This window comes from Denticeps clupeoides, chromosome 4 (assembly GCF_900700375.1).
Source record: "Denticeps clupeoides chromosome 4, fDenClu1.1, whole genome shotgun sequence".
NCBI classification, from domain to species: domain Eukaryota; kingdom Metazoa; phylum Chordata; class Actinopteri; order Clupeiformes; family Denticipitidae; genus Denticeps; species Denticeps clupeoides.
This window is the reverse complement of record NC_041710.1, coordinates 10,147,642-10,166,815: the sequence shown is the minus strand read 5'-3', so window position 1 is coordinate 10,166,815 and position 19,174 is coordinate 10,147,642. Positions and strand designations below refer to the sequence as shown.

At 39.3% G+C, this 19,174-nt stretch overlaps 2 protein-coding genes across 3 annotated transcripts; one reads left to right on the top strand and one right to left on the bottom strand.

The window, feature by feature from the left end:
* The first annotated feature begins 1,022 nt into the window (after positions 1 to 1,022).
* trpa1a (transient receptor potential cation channel, subfamily A, member 1a) lies at positions 1,023 to 13,360 on the top strand. The gene is made up of 27 exons (XM_028975646.1): positions 1,023 to 1,121; positions 1,202 to 1,352; positions 2,596 to 2,771; positions 3,299 to 3,406; positions 3,754 to 3,862; positions 3,948 to 4,093; positions 5,445 to 5,581; positions 5,673 to 5,721; positions 5,821 to 5,920; positions 6,026 to 6,126; positions 6,341 to 6,510; positions 6,930 to 7,094; positions 7,502 to 7,616; positions 7,928 to 8,094; positions 8,424 to 8,514; positions 8,591 to 8,650; positions 8,742 to 8,840; positions 8,942 to 9,012; positions 9,191 to 9,341; positions 9,424 to 9,513; positions 10,037 to 10,206; positions 10,339 to 10,468; positions 10,545 to 10,727; positions 11,525 to 11,593; positions 11,670 to 11,771; positions 11,857 to 11,975; positions 12,411 to 13,360. Exons 1-27 carry the CDS (start codon positions 1,023 to 1,025, stop codon positions 12,616 to 12,618), a joined length of 3,336 nt encoding a protein of 1,111 aa, XP_028831479.1. The 3' UTR covers positions 12,619 to 13,360.
* dnajb6a (DnaJ heat shock protein family (Hsp40) member B6a) lies at positions 12,661 to 18,700 on the bottom strand. 2 transcript variants are annotated; one of them, XM_028978111.1, is made up of 10 exons: positions 18,559 to 18,700; positions 17,781 to 17,857; positions 17,583 to 17,692; positions 17,206 to 17,259; positions 16,976 to 17,086; positions 16,747 to 16,893; positions 16,472 to 16,637; positions 16,239 to 16,309; positions 14,027 to 14,158; positions 12,661 to 13,886 (listed from the first exon to the last, which is right to left on the bottom strand). In XM_028978111.1, the coding sequence occupies exons 2-10, from the start codon at positions 17,843 to 17,845 to the stop codon at positions 13,819 to 13,821; spliced, it is 924 nt and encodes a 307-aa protein (XP_028833944.1). In that variant the 5' UTR covers positions 17,846 to 17,857; positions 18,559 to 18,700; the 3' UTR covers positions 12,661 to 13,818. The 2 variants fall into 2 exon arrangements, with proteins under 2 accessions (XP_028833944.1, XP_028833946.1); XM_028978113.1 differs by lacking the exons at positions 12,661 to 13,886; positions 14,027 to 14,158 and having other exon boundaries at positions 15,542 to 16,309.
* Between the last annotated feature and the right edge of the window lie 474 nt (positions 18,701 to 19,174).

Here is a 19,174-nt window from a genome sequence, read left to right as displayed (position 1 = left end):
ATCTCTGTCTGGCAAAGATGGTCATGGATTTATGAGCTCATAATTCAGATTACTGAATACGTAATACTGACCTTTTCTCATTAGGTTATTATTATTAAGCAATATACACACACACACATATATATATATATATGTATGTGTGTGTGTGTGTGTGTGTGTGTGTGTGTGTATGTATGTATATATGTGTATTGCTTTTGTTCAGGTTCCTGTCATTTACTGAGGTCACTGCATAGTGGGGGCTACTGAGGGGTTCTGTCATATGTACTTGGATGTCCCCTTGCTGTTTTAAATGCTGCAGAATATCAGCACCATGGACAATGACTTGCATTGATGCAGGAATTGAATGGATACCAATAAACATCTTCCCATCAAACATTTTAGGCTTGCTTTATATAAAAAAATATGCAAACATCGGCTTAGGTCGTCACTGGGTCTTCCAACAAGACTATGACCCATTTTTTTAACGAAATGTAGCAAGATTTTTAATTGTGTGCAGGACATTGTTCAAAAGGACTACAATGATTTCAACTTCTCAGCATAAATGAATACATTCTGGTGATTTTATTGAATGTTGAAAGCAGTGATCTGAAAAAGAGAGTCATGGAAAACTGCATGGAATACAATTAAAAGTGTTTTACAAATGCACAGTTTCATGACACCTCTGCACAGTTGGATTTTAATTTTGCTGTGATTTTATGAAAGTGGCTTAATACTAGATGCATTTGCATTAGCTTCTGTGTGGTGAAGACAGCCCATCTAGCTAAATAACAGTAATCTGATATCCTGAGCAAACATCACTGCTGTGGAGTATATAAGGTCCCTCCACTGGTCCAAGAAAGCTCTTAGAAGGATAACGCTTTTAGAGAGGTATGACTTAGTTTAGTCTGTTTTTTTTCCCTTGTAAAAAGGGAAAAATAAATAAAATATAAAAGAATCGAAATGTTCAAATCAACCAGGCTGGGTGTGCTGTGGCATGTTTGAACAGTTTTCTTCTTTTTGTAGGCTATTCAACAGCTGACTCCATGAGTCTATTTAGAAAGGAGTACAAGCTTCCAAAGACATCCTATGAAGAAGTTATGGATGAAGATGAGCTCATCCAAATCTCTAAGAATGTACTTGAGGTATGTGTTTTTCCAGCATTCAACCGCTGTTTTGATAACTTAATAACTGTGTGTATGAAGGTAATGTCTGTATCTTGCAGTGGGCCCTCCAGGGCAACATAATGGCCCTGGAGAAGCATTTAGCTCATCTGTGGGTTAGAGACCTGAAAGGTGCCACTCCTTTACATTATGCTGTCTCCAAGGGACATGTTCACATCATACGTCTGATTGCTCAAGTGTCTGGTGCACAAGGTAAGAGCTTAAATATGACATGTTCAAATGTGTGTCATGAAATAAATGGAAATCTCTGATATAAAAATCTGGTATATGACTGGGAGGGGACTGGATGGGGTCAGTACAAATTATTAGAAGAGGCATGTCTTGCCAGTCTAGTGAATTTTCATTATGTTTATTTTACTTACACATTACATAAATGTATAACTAAATGCCTGCATACCTCTCACCTAAAAAGAGCATATGGGGTATGTATCATTATCAAAGAGGTAAAGATTAGTTTATGGACTCACCAGGCACTGTAGCAAACTCGTGTAGAAATGCATTGGTTGCCAAATGCGTAAAGTATAACTTTCCGAACAGTCCATTTTATTTTTAAAACATATTAAAACAATTTTCATTCTTCAGACAGAGCGATGGATAGTTTGATAAATAGATAGATAAATGAAAGAAGATCACCATTTAACCATTGATACAAGCTGACTCTTTCAAAATTTAATTTAAAAAGCTGTCTTTCTCATCGGATGCTGCCAAAGGCATTAGACAGGGCTGGGTAGAGATACCTATTAGACGTCATGTAATGGGCAGGCTTCCATAAGTGAATCAGAAACATTTATCCATCACTTGATGAGTGTTAGCATGGACAGCAATAATTGGAATGGTGAAAAATACAGTTGTGACCACCTAACCCGACACTTTCATTGCTGTATGATTTAAAATTATATAAAAATGTGCCATTTTCTACACTAAAACGTCTATTATAAATCTCTCTTGTCTATGCTCAGGTTTCATACCTAAGACCAAGAATCCAATTATTGTAACAAATGATGCATTGTTATCTGTATATGATCATTAGAACTTTAACCTAGCGTTATCTAAGATGGGATTTAGGGCTGTATTTTCCCATCATACAGTACATGCGTCATGTTTGCTAATGCCGCAGCATTTATGACTTCAGCAATTAACCGATACAAATAAGAAAGGACTGCTCACCGGTTATTTGTATCTTTTACTATCTACACAGCCATTTATTCTTAGTAATTCCTTCTAAAAATTGTACATTACATTTTCAAATGCAGTGCGAAAATATACCTGATTGGCAACGCCCTGTCCAAACCATTCAAATTTCTAAACTGTGCATTTTGTGTTTTGTCAAACCAGCAGGCCTGTGTGCCATTCAGCAGGAAAACATTGTATGAAGTCAGGTTGGTCTGTAAGGGCAGGGTCCTGGTGTAGTTTGAGCTCTCTGGTCTCTCGGCAGAGCTGAATGTCGTGGATGAGGATGGGAACACTGCTCTGCACTGGGCCGTGCAGAAGAAGCAGCTGGAGTCCTGTTCAAGTCTCATGTCTCTCAAAGCTAACCCAAACATCCTAAACAACAGCCTCCAGTCCCCCCTTCACCTCGCGGTCAGCCTTGGCTGCAATGCTCTGGTGGAGGTGAGTTCATCATATCAGAAACATGGGGTGCCACAGAAAATGGAAATCTGTTTGTGCCTTCACTATATGAACGGTTGCTATATGTTCTTCATTCACTCACTTTCCATAAGAACATAAGTCCTGTTATTCAGGGTTGGGGCTGCCGAAGCCCATCCCGGGACACAGGGCGTAGAGCGAGGACTCACCCAGGGTGCGGCACTAAGTTGTTGTTAGCAAATACAACCAGTAAACATCAACTTACATAATTTAATGAATAACAGAAGGCCATTTTACAGTATATGCATAACATATTCTGCTCCATGGCACACTACGTGTCAAATAAAGATCTAATTATTATTACAAAAAAAAAGACCCAACATTAAGGTTTCAGTGGCAGGGAGAAAATGATCTTTCTGATAACTGAGCCTAATGAGTTTATGTCTTGAGCCAAATTCAATCATTCAGTCATTCCTGCTAAATGACATTATGGTTGTAAACGATACATGACAATGTACCTTATTGAATTAAGCCCCAGGACTCTTTGACAGGAACTCGTCTCTCACAGCCAGACGGATGTCAATCTGGAGGGCGATTTGGGAAACACCCCGGTGATGGTCGCCTGCTCTGTCGACAACCATGAAGCTCTTCACGTGCTGGTGAGCAGATGTGAATTTTGGGGATGCTGGTTTCCCGTGCTCTTTTAATGGCACCTCGTTAAGTGAATATGGCGAAATATGTTGCTAGGGGCAGTGGTGGCCTAGCGGGAAAGGAATCGGACCCGTAATCGGAAGGTTGCACAATCAGCACAATCCCCGGGCACCTTTCATGGCTGCCCACTGCTCACTAAGGTTAAATGCAGAGGACACATTTCGTCCTGTGCACCGTGTGCTGTGCTTTACAATGACTTTAACTATTGACTGTGGTGCTTTACTGCTTGTAGACATGATGCAATGCTGTGACTCCTGAATTTTTTGTTGTTACATTTACTACATTTTCTTTTCAGTTTAGATACGGTGCCAAGTTCTGTAGTCAGAATAAGCTGGGCCATTTCCCCATCCACGCAGCTGCTTTTGCAGGGGCAAGAAAATCCATGCAGGTCATTTTGGAAAGAGGTCAGTTATTATTCTTGTTATCTTACTGCACTTTATGAGATAATGTGAACATGGTAGTATTTTACACTGGTGTTCCTTTGTGCAGGAGAGGAGATGGGCCACTCCACTGAGGCTCACATAAACTACGTGGACAAGTCATGCTGCAGCCCTCTGCATCTGGCTGTCCGTGGAGGAAACCTTGAGATTATTAAACTCTGCCTGGGAAACGGAGCCAAAATCATCAAGCAGCAGGTTGGCAAAATTCTCATGCTGTGTGAGGCATTAAATGGGTCAATCACAGGCCAGTCAATGGATCTTAGCTGCAAAGAATATGCTGAATATGCTTTGCGATGCCTGATTGCTCAGGCGTTAAAGCATTGCAGTCAGCGGTTTCAAAGGTAAAGGCTGAATTGTTTCACATATGTACATTGATAGTTGTCATGATGTTGTGGTCCTACTTTTCAAATAAAAATGTGGTACAAACACAGTGGTAATAATTAAGCCCCATTATACAACAAATATACATTAATACATAATACAATAATACATATAGAATTGTGAACTAAAGGCATCTGAACATCAAATTGTCTTCATAAGAACAGTGGAAAATCCACTCTGGTGTTTAATAAAAGTTAAATAGTCAATCTAACACAAGGCCACAAGTTGAAGGCAGAAATGACATTTATGAGTATATTCTATCACTTACAATTACATATTTTCCTTTAAAAAGCAGAGGCAAGTGCTAGTTATCAGCAACCTGGGCAACAGCACAAGGAGGGCCTTGCCTGGGATACCATTCATTATATTTACATTCATGGCATTTAGCAAATGCCCTCAACCATAGAACCATACAGTCAGTAGTTATGGGGATAGTACTCCTGTGTTCTGGTCCTTAAGTGAGTGTTTTACCCATTAGGCTCCTACCACTCCAATTCAGGCCAAAACTACCAAAGGCATGGGCACAACATATATTGCACCACAACACATAGCTAATGAACTAATATACAGGGTGAGCATTTATATGGATACACCTTAATAAAATGGGAATGGTTGGTGAGATTGAACACATTTTACAAGTGGCCAGAAACTTGTAAATAACTCATGAAAGAATAAAGTTATGTTAAACATTGTTTTTCTTGTGAATAGGTTTGATGTGTCACATGATCCAAGATGACCGACTTCAAAATGGCCACTATGGTCACCACCCATCTTGAAAAGTTTGCCCCCTCACATATACTAATGTGCCACAAAGAGGACGTTAATATCACCAACCATTCCCATTTTATTAAGGTGTATCCATATAAATGGCCCACCCTGTAGTGATGAAAATATGCTTGGTCAAAAGGCAGACATTTATAAGTATTTCAATATTTATATGTAATATTTGTTACATAAGTAACAAGTATGTTGTCATAATTTTTACAAACAATATTATTAAATGTTGCTTTAACTAACACTAACTTCAACCATAGTTCTGTAGTAAACAACCATATATTGGTTGTATGTATATCATCTCTCTTTGGCTCAGTGACAGTTTGTGAAAGGTTTTAATACAATGTCATATTATGAGACTATGCAGACTTTGATTCTTCATTTCTCACAGTGCGACAAATCAACAGCCCTGCATTGTGCCTGCATTCAAGGTGCGACAGAGGCTGTCAAGGTCATGCTGTCTGCCTTTGACAATGTCAATGACATCATCAATATCGCAGATGGAGCTGACCAAACACCTCTGCATAAGTATGTCTGGGAAGATCCCAGTTTTGTCTCAATTGGTTATTCACAAGGAACAAGTCATGTCATAATGTCTTACATCTTACCCCAATATTAGGGCAGCTCTTTTTGATCACAACGATTTGGCTGAATTCCTGCTGTCTAAGGTGAGCTCACCAGGGCACTCTTTACAATCAAAAATGGAACAAATGACTTAGGCACACAGAGTAAAAAATGCATAAAATGAAGTGTCTGTGTTATGACAGGGTGCCAACATAAACATTATTGACTGCAAGGGACAGTCTCCATTGCTCCTGGCCACCAGCTGTGGAGCATGGAAAACCGTGAGCCTACTGCTGTCACAGGGTGAGGAAACATGTCAATACAATTATTAATGCAAGTATAAATTTATGAAGATTCAGCTTTCCTGACTAAAACAACTGATTGAAAAAAGTGTTTCTTTTTGTACAGGTTGTGATTTTAGAGTTAAAGACAACTGTGGATGCAATTTCTTGCATCTTGCCATATTGCAGCCCCATGGTCTGAGGAACCTACCTGCAGAAATTCTTCAGGTAATTCTTAAGACAAAGCCTAAGCAATCATAAATAAACAGTCTGTATGATGATTGCATTCCATTTTACATCACAACCTGTCAGCATCAGTGGTGAAACTGTTTAAATAATCCAAGACTTTTATAAGGGGGAACAACCCTAGAAAAAAACACCTGGAAATGCCTGAAAGTCTTAAATAAATCCTACATTTCTGTATATCTTGGTACATTACTAGCATGAGAGTGTGAGAGAGCTCCTCAGTGATGAAGACAATGAAGGCTGCACCCCGCTGCACTATGCCTGTAAGCTGGGCATTCCAGACTCAGTGAAGAACATGCTGGGCCTCGAAGTCTCGCTCGAACAGAAGTCCAAGCAGAAAAAATCGGCTCTGCACTTTGCAGCTGAGTAAGTGATGAATGCTTTGGATCACTTTTGGGCTTATTTCCTCTTTGAGGTTTGACAGAGTTTAAGTATTTTCAGGAGACTTCATTCATAAATCCTCAGAAACCACTTATGGTCTGAGGGTCTGTGGTGTACTGTGAATATCCAGGGAGCCATATGATGTCAGTCCATTACAGAGATTGCCTGTAAACAAAATATCCAATCTTCTCAGGTTTTTTGTACACCATTATCCATTCTCTATGTTCTAAAACTCCATGAATAAAATATTTTGCATAGGCATTAATTATGCTTTCAGTGCAATTCAGTTCACTAGTATCGAATTCTAACTTTTCACTGCTACTCCATTTCAAACTGAATCTTGTCTCCTACACCAGATAAGATTCATATGTACCTGGATTTTTAAACATGGATTTTCCTTGTAGGTATGGACGGATCAACACCTGCCAGAGGCTTCTAGAGAACATGACAGACACCAGGCTGGTGAATGAAGGGGACGAGAAGGGGATGACACCCCTCCATCTGGCATCACATGGAGGTCACGTCCAAGTGGTGGAGCTTCTGCTCCGCAAAGGAGCTCTGTTTCATAGGCAAGCAACACCGTAGTGGCCAGTCAGATACGTCTTCCTGTCCAGTGGTTCATACAGTCTAGATATGGGATCATATCTCAAATGGACTAGAATACCTCAAACAGTTCCTGTAAAAAAGAATTTTTGTTTATGAAAAGTTATGTAAAAAAAAAAAAAAACTGAATAGTCAGATTACAACATGAAACCCTGTAAGGTAGGCCTCCCTCTCAATCCTTCCTCTCAATCTGGGTTGTATTATATTATTTGAAGACCCTCTCCCCAAACCAGTCATGACCCTTTGACTCCAAACCATGACACTACTACATAGCCCCATATGCTGAGCTGTCGTGGTTGATATCTGATATCAAAAAATGTATTTTTCTTCCAGGTTTGTGCTTCTAAATATGATTTGTTTTGTGGCTTCTCAGTGATTATAAAGGATGGTCCTGCCTGCATCATGCTGCAGCTGAAGGTTACACACAGACAATGGACACTATCCTGTCATCAAATATCAAATTGCTAGACAAGATGGACGAAGATGGGGTACTTAACATTTAAATGGCTTTTTATCCAATTAGTATGAGAATATGAAAGAACACGTTATAATAATGTTACAATAATATAAACATGTTAGAATAAAGGCTGCAATTGGAGGTATGGGAGGTAGCTCATGAATTAACTGTTTTAAAATGTACTACTTCCTCTAATTAAAGTTAGTAGAACATTTGTCTCTGCAAGTAATAAAAAATCTGAGCGTAAATGGACAAAAATGGACCAAGGACAGAGCTGTGTGGAACATTGTCCTTAGGATTATTTTGTGAATAATGTCAATCTTTCATGCTGTATTGCCACAGAACACAGCCCTACATCTGGCTGCCAGGGAGGGCCACGCTGCTGCTGTGAAGCTGCTGTTGAGCAGAGGAGCTCAGTTCCTACTCAACAAGTGTAATGCGTCCTTTGTGCACGAAGCTGTGCACAACAGCAGGAAGGAAGCCACCAATGTTGTAATTCAGAGTGGCAGGTCAGGCTAGCCACCCCAACCTTATCATCAAATACAAGTTATCTTGATGTATTGTAATGTGATGTAGTGTAGTGCGTGCATTAAAAAGACAGACAAACGTTTGTCCATTAATACATAAATCCATACTTTTGTCCACTCGCTTCCTCTTCTGCAATGTTGGATTTCTTCTGGGCTTATTTCTGTGCAAGGGTATTTGGGTCTAAGTCTACTAGCATACCATACAAGGATAATCAGCTGGCAGATTTCTGATCCTGGAGTTTTACTGAGTCTTCTCATGGGAACTTGAAGTTCTTTGGGGTGGTCGGCTGACTGATGTTTATGTCCTACAGGTGTGCTGAGGCCCTTATGACATTCAATGTAGACTCATCAAAGGGCTGTGCAGTCAGAGATATGATCGAGTTTCTTCCTGAGTCCTTCAAGGTTAGACACTTCACCACAAATTGTTACAAATAAAATGTATATAATGTATATAATTATTAGTTTTCTTTCTCTGCAGTGTCTTCTGGACACATGCATAAAGGAATCAGATGATGATGTGAACAGCCAGGACTACTGGGTAAGTGCATTTAGAAAGATTCATATGTGAACACAATATCAAACAATACAATACGCAAACATTAAAACTGTTCATGGTTCTCTCAAAACAGATTGAATATAATTTTGAATGGCTACAAGCTCCAATTAAATATGTAAAAAATGCCCAAAAAAACAATAAAATCATTTATCAGCCCCTTGCTGCAATGAATGTGAGTATGGACTGAAGATTTGATTTGTATTTATGTGCAGATAACGTGTGATATGGAAGTAAAAGTGACTCTGCTCTGCTCTACATTCTTTTTCTTTTAAGGCTATGGTGAACTATAATCGTCTTGAGCTTTTGACTCATCCAGTCTGCAAGAAGTATTTGGAGATGAAATGGTGAGTTGGCGTGTGTGTGAGTGTTTTATATGTGCATAATGTGCTTATCAGCCTGCCACATTATCCAAAATGAGTTTTAGAGCCCACAACCAGAAATAAGGCACATATAGAAATAAAAGACAGGACAGTGAGACTGTCCTACTGCCATTATGATGCCTGATCATTTTTTAATATGCAGGAATGCATATGGGATGAAAGTGCATTTGTTCAATATGATGGTGTACACACTGGGCCTTTTCCCTCTAACTCACCTCATCCTGAATCTGAGGCCCACATTCAACAGCACGTCAACCCACGTAGTCAAGATGGCCACCAGCACCCTAGACAAGGTACCACAGGTTGGAATACAACACACTATCCAGGGAATATGTAACAGCACTAGGTCAAAAGTGTTTCTTTTTCTTTGAACAGCAATGCCCATTCATTACGTTTTGCATGTTCCTGGTTCTGGCGATGAATCTTTATGCAGTTGGTAAAGAGCTGGTACAGATTTGGCAAAAGGTAGGAATTCTTAATAATAACTATCAAATGGTGTTCTAAAATGTAAATGTATGTAAATGTACAGCTTGTGGACCAGCTCACTGAAATATAATAAAAATAAAATAAAAATAGCTCATGAAGGTAGCATATTAACTGACTGTACTGAATGGAAAATCGTGGTGAATAAGATTGGCCACCACTTTAAAACCAGAGATAGGTAAAGTGAATAACTGACAGCAAGTGCATAGAACAATGAACAGTTGTTACACTTAATTTACAAAAGTCCCTGATCACATGCTTTTGATAGCCACCTTCAAATTTGGCTGATCGCTAATCTTGATAGACCTGAACCAATTTCATTTGGCTAGCCCAAATATAGCTCAAATATTTTGGAATATTTGGATCATGTCACATAACTCATGATATCTTGAGGAGTCCATGCCTTGACTGAAAAGAGCAGGAGGAGGACCTGCTTAACAGAAGGCAGATGTGTACATCAAATAGAGATACAACAAGAACATCTTTCCACTTTTCCTTGTCCAAGCGGAGGGGTTACTTATACGATCCAAGCAATATGCTGGACTGGAGTTCAGCAGTTTTCTCCATCGCGTTCGTGGTGCCACTGCTGCTGGACGTCAAGAGTCACTGGCACTGGCAGGCTGGCTCCATAGCAGTACTGATCTCCTGGGTGAACTTCCTGCTGTATCTGCAGCGGTGAGGAGAAATCTCTTTTAATGAAAAAAGTGATTGTGGCTTAAAATGTCCATTCTGCTGCAAGAATGTCTCATCAGTAGCTTGTAGGAACTGTGTGATCATCTGTCAGCTGTGCTACTGCAATCCCTACAGCTTTGAGCGTTTTGGGATTTACGTTGTGATGTTCCGAGAGATTGCAAAGACCCTCATGAGCATCGGGGTGCTCTTCTTTTACCTGATACTCGCCTTCTCCCTTTCCTTCTACGCGTTGATGATCAACCAGGTATGTTCTTTCAGACTTCTGAAAGTGTCAGGTTTGGGGCCAGACAGCAGACCAATTACATGTTGCTTTCATTCAGGTCCACTTCAGCGGGCTGTTCATCTCAATCATGCAGTCCTTTGTAATGATGGTGGGGGAGCTCAACCATCAGGAGAATTTTCTTAAACCCTACTTAAATGAATCTCTTCCTTTCCCCAACGTCACCTGTTTCATCTTTATTTGGTTTGTCTTCTTTGTGCCAATTCTGCTAATGAATCTTCTGGTGAGTTACACTGAGCCTTAATACCTGCACCTAATAATGACAATGACAATGAGCCTTGTCCATTGTGAAGATGCAATAACAATATATATTTAAGATGTGGCTCAGGGTTGCAAATATGAAAATTAAATAAAAATGAATGCCACCACAACAGCAGCAATTTATTTTTGTATAACCCTAAATCACAAACAGCATGTCTCAATGGGCATTACACCCACTACAGATGACACCCCTCATACTTAGACCCTCTCTGGACACAAGGAAAAGCGGTAAGGATGCGGACCCGTAATCAGAAGGTTGCCGGTTCGACTCCCAAACCGCCAAGGTGCCACTGAGCAAAGCACCGTCCCCACTCACTGCTTCCCGGGTGCCTGTCATGGCTGCTCACTACTCAGCAGGGGTGATGGGTTAAATGCAGAGACCACATTTCACTGGGTGGTGTGGTGTTTATCATTTTCACTTCCCAGTTAACTGTCAACCACATTCATGATGACCATAATTTAAGTGCATTAAAAATCACATTTTAATCTATCTGATTCATCAATGACTAGATACTTTACAATTTAAGCAACACATACAGTACAACACGCAGACGGATCATTACACACATTACAAACCTCACTTACAATATTTCAAGAATAGAATCATTATTTTCAAGGCTTTTATGTTACCCCATTTCATTTGTATATTTATTGGCATATAAATCACATTTCACAAGAATATAGTGAATTGGGTTGCATTAGGGATTCCCAGGACTTCTCGTGGTTCAGTGACACTCTTGTACCTCTCCCCTTTTTAAGATTGGACTGGCAGTTGGTGACATAGCTGAGGTCCAGAAAAATGCCACCCTTAAGCAAATTGGAATGCAGGTTGGCAAACTGATTGCTCCAGAGTTAGACTGTGCAGTAAAATACATGGATAAATCTCAGTAATCTTTCTTTTCAGATTGACCTTCACACCAATCTGGAAGAGAAGCTGCCATACTGGTTTATGAAACGGGCAGACATGTCCTCTTTGAAAATCCACCCGAACAGACAATGTGCGAGGGTGTGTTCCTCCGACCCGCTCTGCAGCAGATAATAGTTTTGCATTGTCTATTCTTGCCATTCTTGACCTTTGTGTCCTAACACAGAAAAGGCTGTTCTTGCTCTTACTCTTTGGGGAAGAAATCCAGGAAGTCAGAACCCGCATCTGTAATAACAGTCACAAGGACACTCCAATGGAGCAAGAACTCGCTAGACAGAAGAGCAGGTAAAACGAAACAATAACTGCTAAGTTGGCAGGTGTGCAGACATTTTTCCAGTCACAGCAAATCTATGGAATGCCAAAGGTCTTTAGGTGACATCTTCAAGGTTAAATAAGGACTCTGCTCAGCTCAGGAGTGTCCCTGTGAGCTTTACTGCCATCAAGCCCACCACTATGTCCACACTGCTGAGTCTGATATGATGATGATGATATGTCTGGGTATTGGCAGCTACCACATGATTCAGTGTCATGCCATGATAATAAGTCTATGATACATGTTTTAAATTAAATGAAAAATTAATGTTTATTTTATTTTGAATGGGAGTAATGATGCAGATGTTATGATATAATCATCCAATTAAAAGCAGTGAACACTTTGAGATTTAGTGAAATTGCAGAATTTATCTAAGGGTTTTAAAAAACTTTTTTTTTCCCGACCAGAATGAAGGACATCGCATGCGTTTTGGAGAAGCAGCATAATCTGCTAAAGCTGATTGTGCAGAAGATGGAGATAAGTGCTGAGTCAGAGGACAGTGATGGCCCTCGGGGCTTCAAGATCTACAGAGAGAGGCTCCTCACTAAACAGAGCAAGTGGTTGCCCCTGCTGAAGGCTGTGACAGCCCACACAGCACACAGGAAGCCTCTGTAGGGCTACGCTCGGCCCGGAACTGAGAACGAACGTGCCAGAGGAAACCAGTGAACAGAGAATTTTATTTGTTCTTGGTGTGACCCAGCATGCCATTCATATAACCAATTCCATTCATATCTTGATCAAAATTATTCAAATTAAATGATTAAATACGGCCCGGGGATAGCTTTCTGAAAAACATGTGAGAAGAGAATACACTCTTATATTATATATGTAAAATGTGCATTGCCTGACTAGTTGTGGATACTGCTATTAATTGTGACACAAAACAATGAATACAATGATAGTCTACTGAGTAAGTCTCAAGAATTACTAAAAACATCACACTATGGTCAACTCAGATGTGTAGGTGATTTAACCTGCTGTTCTTAATGTGACAAAACTTTCATTTACTAAACAAGACTGACTATAAATTGCTAGTATAATCCGAGACAGGAGCTTGAACTATTTATTCTTTCAGACAAACATAGACTGAACAAAAGACAGTAATAATTCATATAAAGGATTTTGAGTGTAGATGATGATGATAATCGGCCTTTTTTCTTTATGGCTTGAAAAGAAAAAGTTGCAGCTAGTTGTACAGTATCTCGAGGAAGTAAATGCAGGAAGGCTCCATAAGAATATTAGGAATCAAACCCCAATTAAACACAAAATGCAATAGGTTTCCTCCTCCTCCTCTGTGTTGAAGGTAATTCAGGGGGTGGACAGGATAATTTTTTTGATTAATACTGATGCTTTCATTCAGTGCATTAGGTATGTGTAACCCTTAGCTAAAGAGTGGGAATGTCAACCTTCTTAATTACAGACAGAAATCTACATGTCATTATAAAAAGTCTTAGATTGTTTGTGGCTTGTCTCATTAAACAATCTGCTTGAGGGAGAAAGAAAACACAACACCATGGCTTCATTGCCTTCCGTTTGTGGAAATGCTGAGCCAGAGTCTATGCAGTAGAGACAGCTACTGCAGCAAGACAAAACTCTCACTCATTTGCTTCAGAAATGTATTCATGATATAGCAGTACTATAGTAGTAATATAATAATGTTTCAAACACATATTTAGTTTGAATTATACACTGAAGATGAAAAGACAGCTTAGATGAAAACTTACACAGAAAATAAAGGGTACTGCATCCTACACCTTTGATTTTGTTGTAGTTAGAATAAATTGAATTAAATGCTCATGACCCCTGTATCATAACTTAGGAAGCTTTATGCTTTTTTGCCCCATCCTGCACCACAGGTTTCTTTCTCTTCATGTGTGCTTGTCCTGTTGACAAAAACACAACAATGTTCAGAAATGCCTTAAAGAAACAGCCCACACACAAGTAGCCCAACTAATAAAAATATTGGGGGGAAAAAATAAGACATGAGCAAGGAAATAAAATATGTAGCACATATTGAACTCACCTTGGCCTGGAGTGTGTTTGCTGTCCACTTTTTGGCCATTTCTCTTAAGTTGCTGTGGGATGGAGGAGGAGCCAAGGCATGCCTCCTCTCTATGCCTGGACCCCTCCTCCAAGGCTATCCCACAGGGCTTTCCTAAGAAAAGGGGTGTGGCACATTAAGGAAATGGCAGGACTGGAATATATATATATATAAGGGTCAATACCACTTGAGATTATTAAATCTATTTGAATTAAAAATTATATATATTAAACAATGCAGGCAAGTTTACATAATAACTAATCATAAAATTGCATAGATTTGCATTTGACACAATGAAAAATTTGTGGCATATTAGTAAGGTGCCATGCACGACAAATTTATTCTATTTGTTCCCAATTGTTAAAAAAAAATTATAAAACACAATATCACCAAAAATAAGGCATATTGTAGAATAAATGTATGTAAGACTAATTCATGCAAAAGGTTATCAAGCTTCCTTATGTCCATTAAAATAGCCATACGTTTGCACATCTAAGTGATTACTCAAGTATTGAAATCAACAGTAGAAAGCAAGCAAGTAAACAGGATAATTAGCAGCAGATAATCATTAAAGCTGCATGGCAAAATGAACCTACTATGGTCTCAGACTGACAGTACACATTAACCAAAATGTGCATGCTAGTGGTGCTTCCGAAACAACGAAAAGTCCTAACAACTCAGTAACCAGTAAGATTGTGTATATTTTATATCTGGAAAAAACACATACGGTATCAACTACAGAATTGTTCTTTGGTGAATGCATGAATACATTTCTGAGCATTCACGAATGAAAAACAAATCAATTCCAAATCTAAAGGAAAACAATAATGGTTAAAACTATTATGAGACACAAATAGTCTGTAAAGTGCAGAATGTGAAAATATAACATTTAAAATTAAACTATTGCAAGGGACACCAGGCTAAAAGTGGACATTCTAAATTATTATGATGAAGTCTAGAGTTAATAAGGAAAACTGGAGGGGGGATTGGGAGAAAATAAGAAGAAATACACCACTCGAGGAGTATTCATATGACAAATCTGCAGTGCATGGTCATGCTAATTTCTTATTTATATTGCTGCAGACCTGCCAAATGGTGCTGGCGAAGGTTATTAAGTGCAAGAGTAAAACAAAGAGAGTACCCCAAAGCCCGAGATGCAGTTAGTGGTAATAAAGCATGCGTGAAAAAGAGGTAATCATCCTTTATTTGTGTTCTATTATAGGGCTGGGCGATATGCCCAAAAACCAAAGAGACATTCATATCCACATTCATCATAATATTCATTACATTACAAAATCCAGATTATTGCCTAGTGTGAAAGGACTTTGCTTGTGTTGCATATGAGTTAAAATAATAAACAATGCTAAATGGGGAAATGACAGGAATCCTATAATTTATCAGTATATTGCCCAGCCCAATAAGTGTTAAAGTCAGTGTGCTAAAGGTTATTTTCTAGACAGATCACCACACAGAAGCCAACACTGCCACATCCCCAAAAAGGATGAAACTCATATTTATTGGTTCCAAACTGCCTTACAAAGTACACAAAATGTCTTATATCATTCAATTTCAGTTGTTGAATTTTCATCAGAATAACAAAGACTTTTAACATTTCTTGGAATACATGCTCAAAAAGATGTACAAAGAAAACTGCATATTATTACAATGTGTATCATACTACCAGCATTTAAAAAGATGACCATATCAAAAAAATCTTGTAAGACAAAAAAAGGAAAAGCTAGGGTGCTTGGATTAAACACTCACTTAATTAATAATGAATGAGCAGTCATGCTTCAGGAAATGCACTAAGCCTAACCTAAAGCATGCAACCAAAATGCCTGTGTCATAGCTGCGACCAAAAATCGTAATACAGAAAAGTGCATAAATAAGAATAATAGAAAAAAACATCCAAAGAGTCCTATACTGGTCAAGTGCTATGGTCCCAAAGGAATTTTTATTATTATTTATTTTTTAAAAGCACCAATTTCACCCTGCGACAAAATACTGACAAAATTCAAACGATAAATACGCTAAACAAGTAAATTCCAAATCACCAATAAACTAAAAACGATAATATGACAAACCTATCGAATCCAGACACGTTCGTACACAGTCACATGAACAGAGATCAAGTTTGTGCTAAATGGGGGTTCCAGCCCTTACTTATTATCCAATCGCAGGACCTGCTCCTTACCATTTATGGTCAGAGATTTTAACTGTCCATCTTCGTCCACCTCCACTCGCTCCTGTCCATTTTCAACAATTCTGAAAAGAGAAAAACTCAGATCAGATCACACGAGTAGAGGAAAGTTTTGTGTACAGCTGCAGGGTATGAATGTGCTAAGTGAGACAGAATGAAACGATGAGTCATGAGTAGACTGGTGAGAAAACAAGTACATGTACAGACATGAAGTCAGAACATCGTACCTTTTAGTAGTGACTTTTCTGCCATTGATGAACTTGGTTGAGGTTGACACAGAGCGGAAGTTGCCCATTCCTCCGCCTCCTCCACCCCCTCCCCCAAAAGAGGTTGAGGAAAACGAGGTGAAGCCACCGCTGCCGCCGCCACCCATGGATTCAAAAGATGTGAAGCCTACAAAAAAAAAAAAAATCCAGTGGATAATAAACAGAGGGTACAGTGCAGCAGTCATCAGATATTGGAAGCGAGTAGGTCAGACAAGGATTATGATGCCTTTACTGACCAGTGTCAAAACCAGAGAACCCTGCACCAAATGGTGGGAAGCCTCCAAACCCTCCAAAGAAGGCACCACCTGGATGACTCCGGCTGACCCCACGATGGTGCCTCCGGCCACCACCAAAAAAGTCAAAATTGTTGCCAAATGGGTCACCTATGAGAGCAAAGAGAACAAACATCACTTCTCCTCAACAATATGTTTCTAAAAATGTAACTCACCAAATAAGAAAACTCACCAAATAAGTCAGCAAACGGATCTCGACCACCAAAGAACTCCCTGAACACATCATCTGGGTTGCGGAATGTGAAACCTCCACTAAAGTGGTCCCCATTGTGGTACTGTCCACCTAATGTTGAATGAGAAGAAGCACGCAAAGACCAAACATGTAGCTGCACTATATACAACTAAAGTGCTCATTATTTGCCAACACACTACTGTACATTTTGAAAGTTAGCATTCACTTACCCCCTCCGGCTAAACCATCTTTACCATACCGATCATACGTGCTTCGTTTGTTCACTGCAGGAAAATAAAAAATATATATATAAAAAATTAAGTAGTGTCAAAAGAGACTAAAACCATAAGCTACACTAGCTAGTCACACTAATTCTAAATCTCAGGCACATTTATTAGAAAAAAGGGAAAAATTATTACAATATCATATAACAATCTGCAGTCACAATGATCGGGAAAAGAAAAACTGAAGGTGTTTATTGCAATACTATCCAAAAATAAGTATTATTAAGCAAAAGTAAAGAAGAATCTCGATAAAAGTAGTCCCGGCACCATGAGACAATTGGCACATCAGAAAACTTCTACTCTGAAGGATCTGATGTACCTACCATCAGAAAGGACTTCATAGGCCTCTGAGATCTCTTTAAACCTCCTCTCTGCCTCCTCTTTGTTGTCTGGGTTTTTATCAGGGTGCCACTTCAGGGCCAGTTTTCTGTATCTGGAGAAAACATGCAGTGCGGAGATAAGTACGATCATGACAGACGCACATTAGGCTGCATCTACAGCTACATCTTCAAGAAACTCACGCTTTTTTAATGTCGTCTGGGGAGGCATGTTTCTGCACTCCTAAAACCTGATAGTATTCCACCATGACTTCGAAGGCCTGCAATACAAGCAAAACACACACCTAAACTGGTCAGCAATTGAAGATTGTAAAATAAAAAAGCAAGGAAACATAGAATTATTGCAAGGACTACTGTGGATAAATGAGATTGGAGCTACATCATATTGGAATGATCTTCCAGAAGAATTCCAGAAGCGCATTCTCTAAAAGGAGTAGCAGTTCATGAAAAAGTAGGAATGCGGTGTGCATCAAGTTATATTTGAAGAACTGTTGAGTACAAAAAAGGACAAAAAAAAAACATCTATGTTGAAGTATAAGGACCGAGGGATGAAAAAGATAAGATGTTTTTTTTCAGCCCTCTGTTGATTCAAGAAAGGGGACTGGGTTTTATTTTTCCGAACCACATCTTGACAGCAGCAAAATATAGTCCGAACAGAAAAAATAAGAATTGGTTAGTGATCTAGATAAACGTGCGTTATTATGAACAGACTAAAAGAACGACCTGTTCACACCATTTGGATAAGAAACCAACAGGTCGATTTATACAGTAAAAGCGAAATAAACAATGTAGTCTTTTTGTCCTATTTCATGGGTACGTCAGAAAATCGGAATTATTCGGACGACGACTCGGACCGACAGAGCTGGGGGGGAAAACGACAACATTAGCGCTAGCATTAGCAGGAGCAGCAGGGCAGACGAGAGGAGGCGATAACAGATGCCGCGTCTTCCGGAACTTTTACCTGTAAACTCGGCCCGGTTGTCCTTTGGTCGAACACTGAATTCTGCTTTGATCGAACACTGCTCGCCTGCTCTGTGCTGGTACAACGCAGCCGAACCGTGACCGGAAGTTGTTCCTGTGTACCTACGCTGCAACGTAGGTAAAACGTCACATCCGGTGAGGGAATTAAAAAAATTCCAGCGTCGTCACAGAAATGTTACTTTCGTACAGGAGTGGAAGAAAACAATAATAAAGAACAACAAGGAAACTCATCAAAACTGTGTAATTGTAGAATTTCAAATCATTTAACCTCAAATTAAATAATGACATGTTGTGAGGTCAAAATTTGTAAAAGTAAAAAGTTGTGTTCAGCAAAAAAATGTATTGCTTAATATTAAAAGTTAATTGTTAAGTTTCTTTGTAACGTACATTAACTTCAATCCAAGAGTTTCATGAAGTCTCTTGTTGGCATAAAAATGATTGTTTTAAGGTACTTTCCCTCGCTACTTGTGAAAGTGTGAAAGTTAAGTGATTGTCACTTGTGATACACAGCAGCACAGCACACAGTGCACACAGTGAAATTTGTCCTCTGCATTTAACCCATCACCCTGAGTGAGCAGTGGGCAGCCATGACAAGC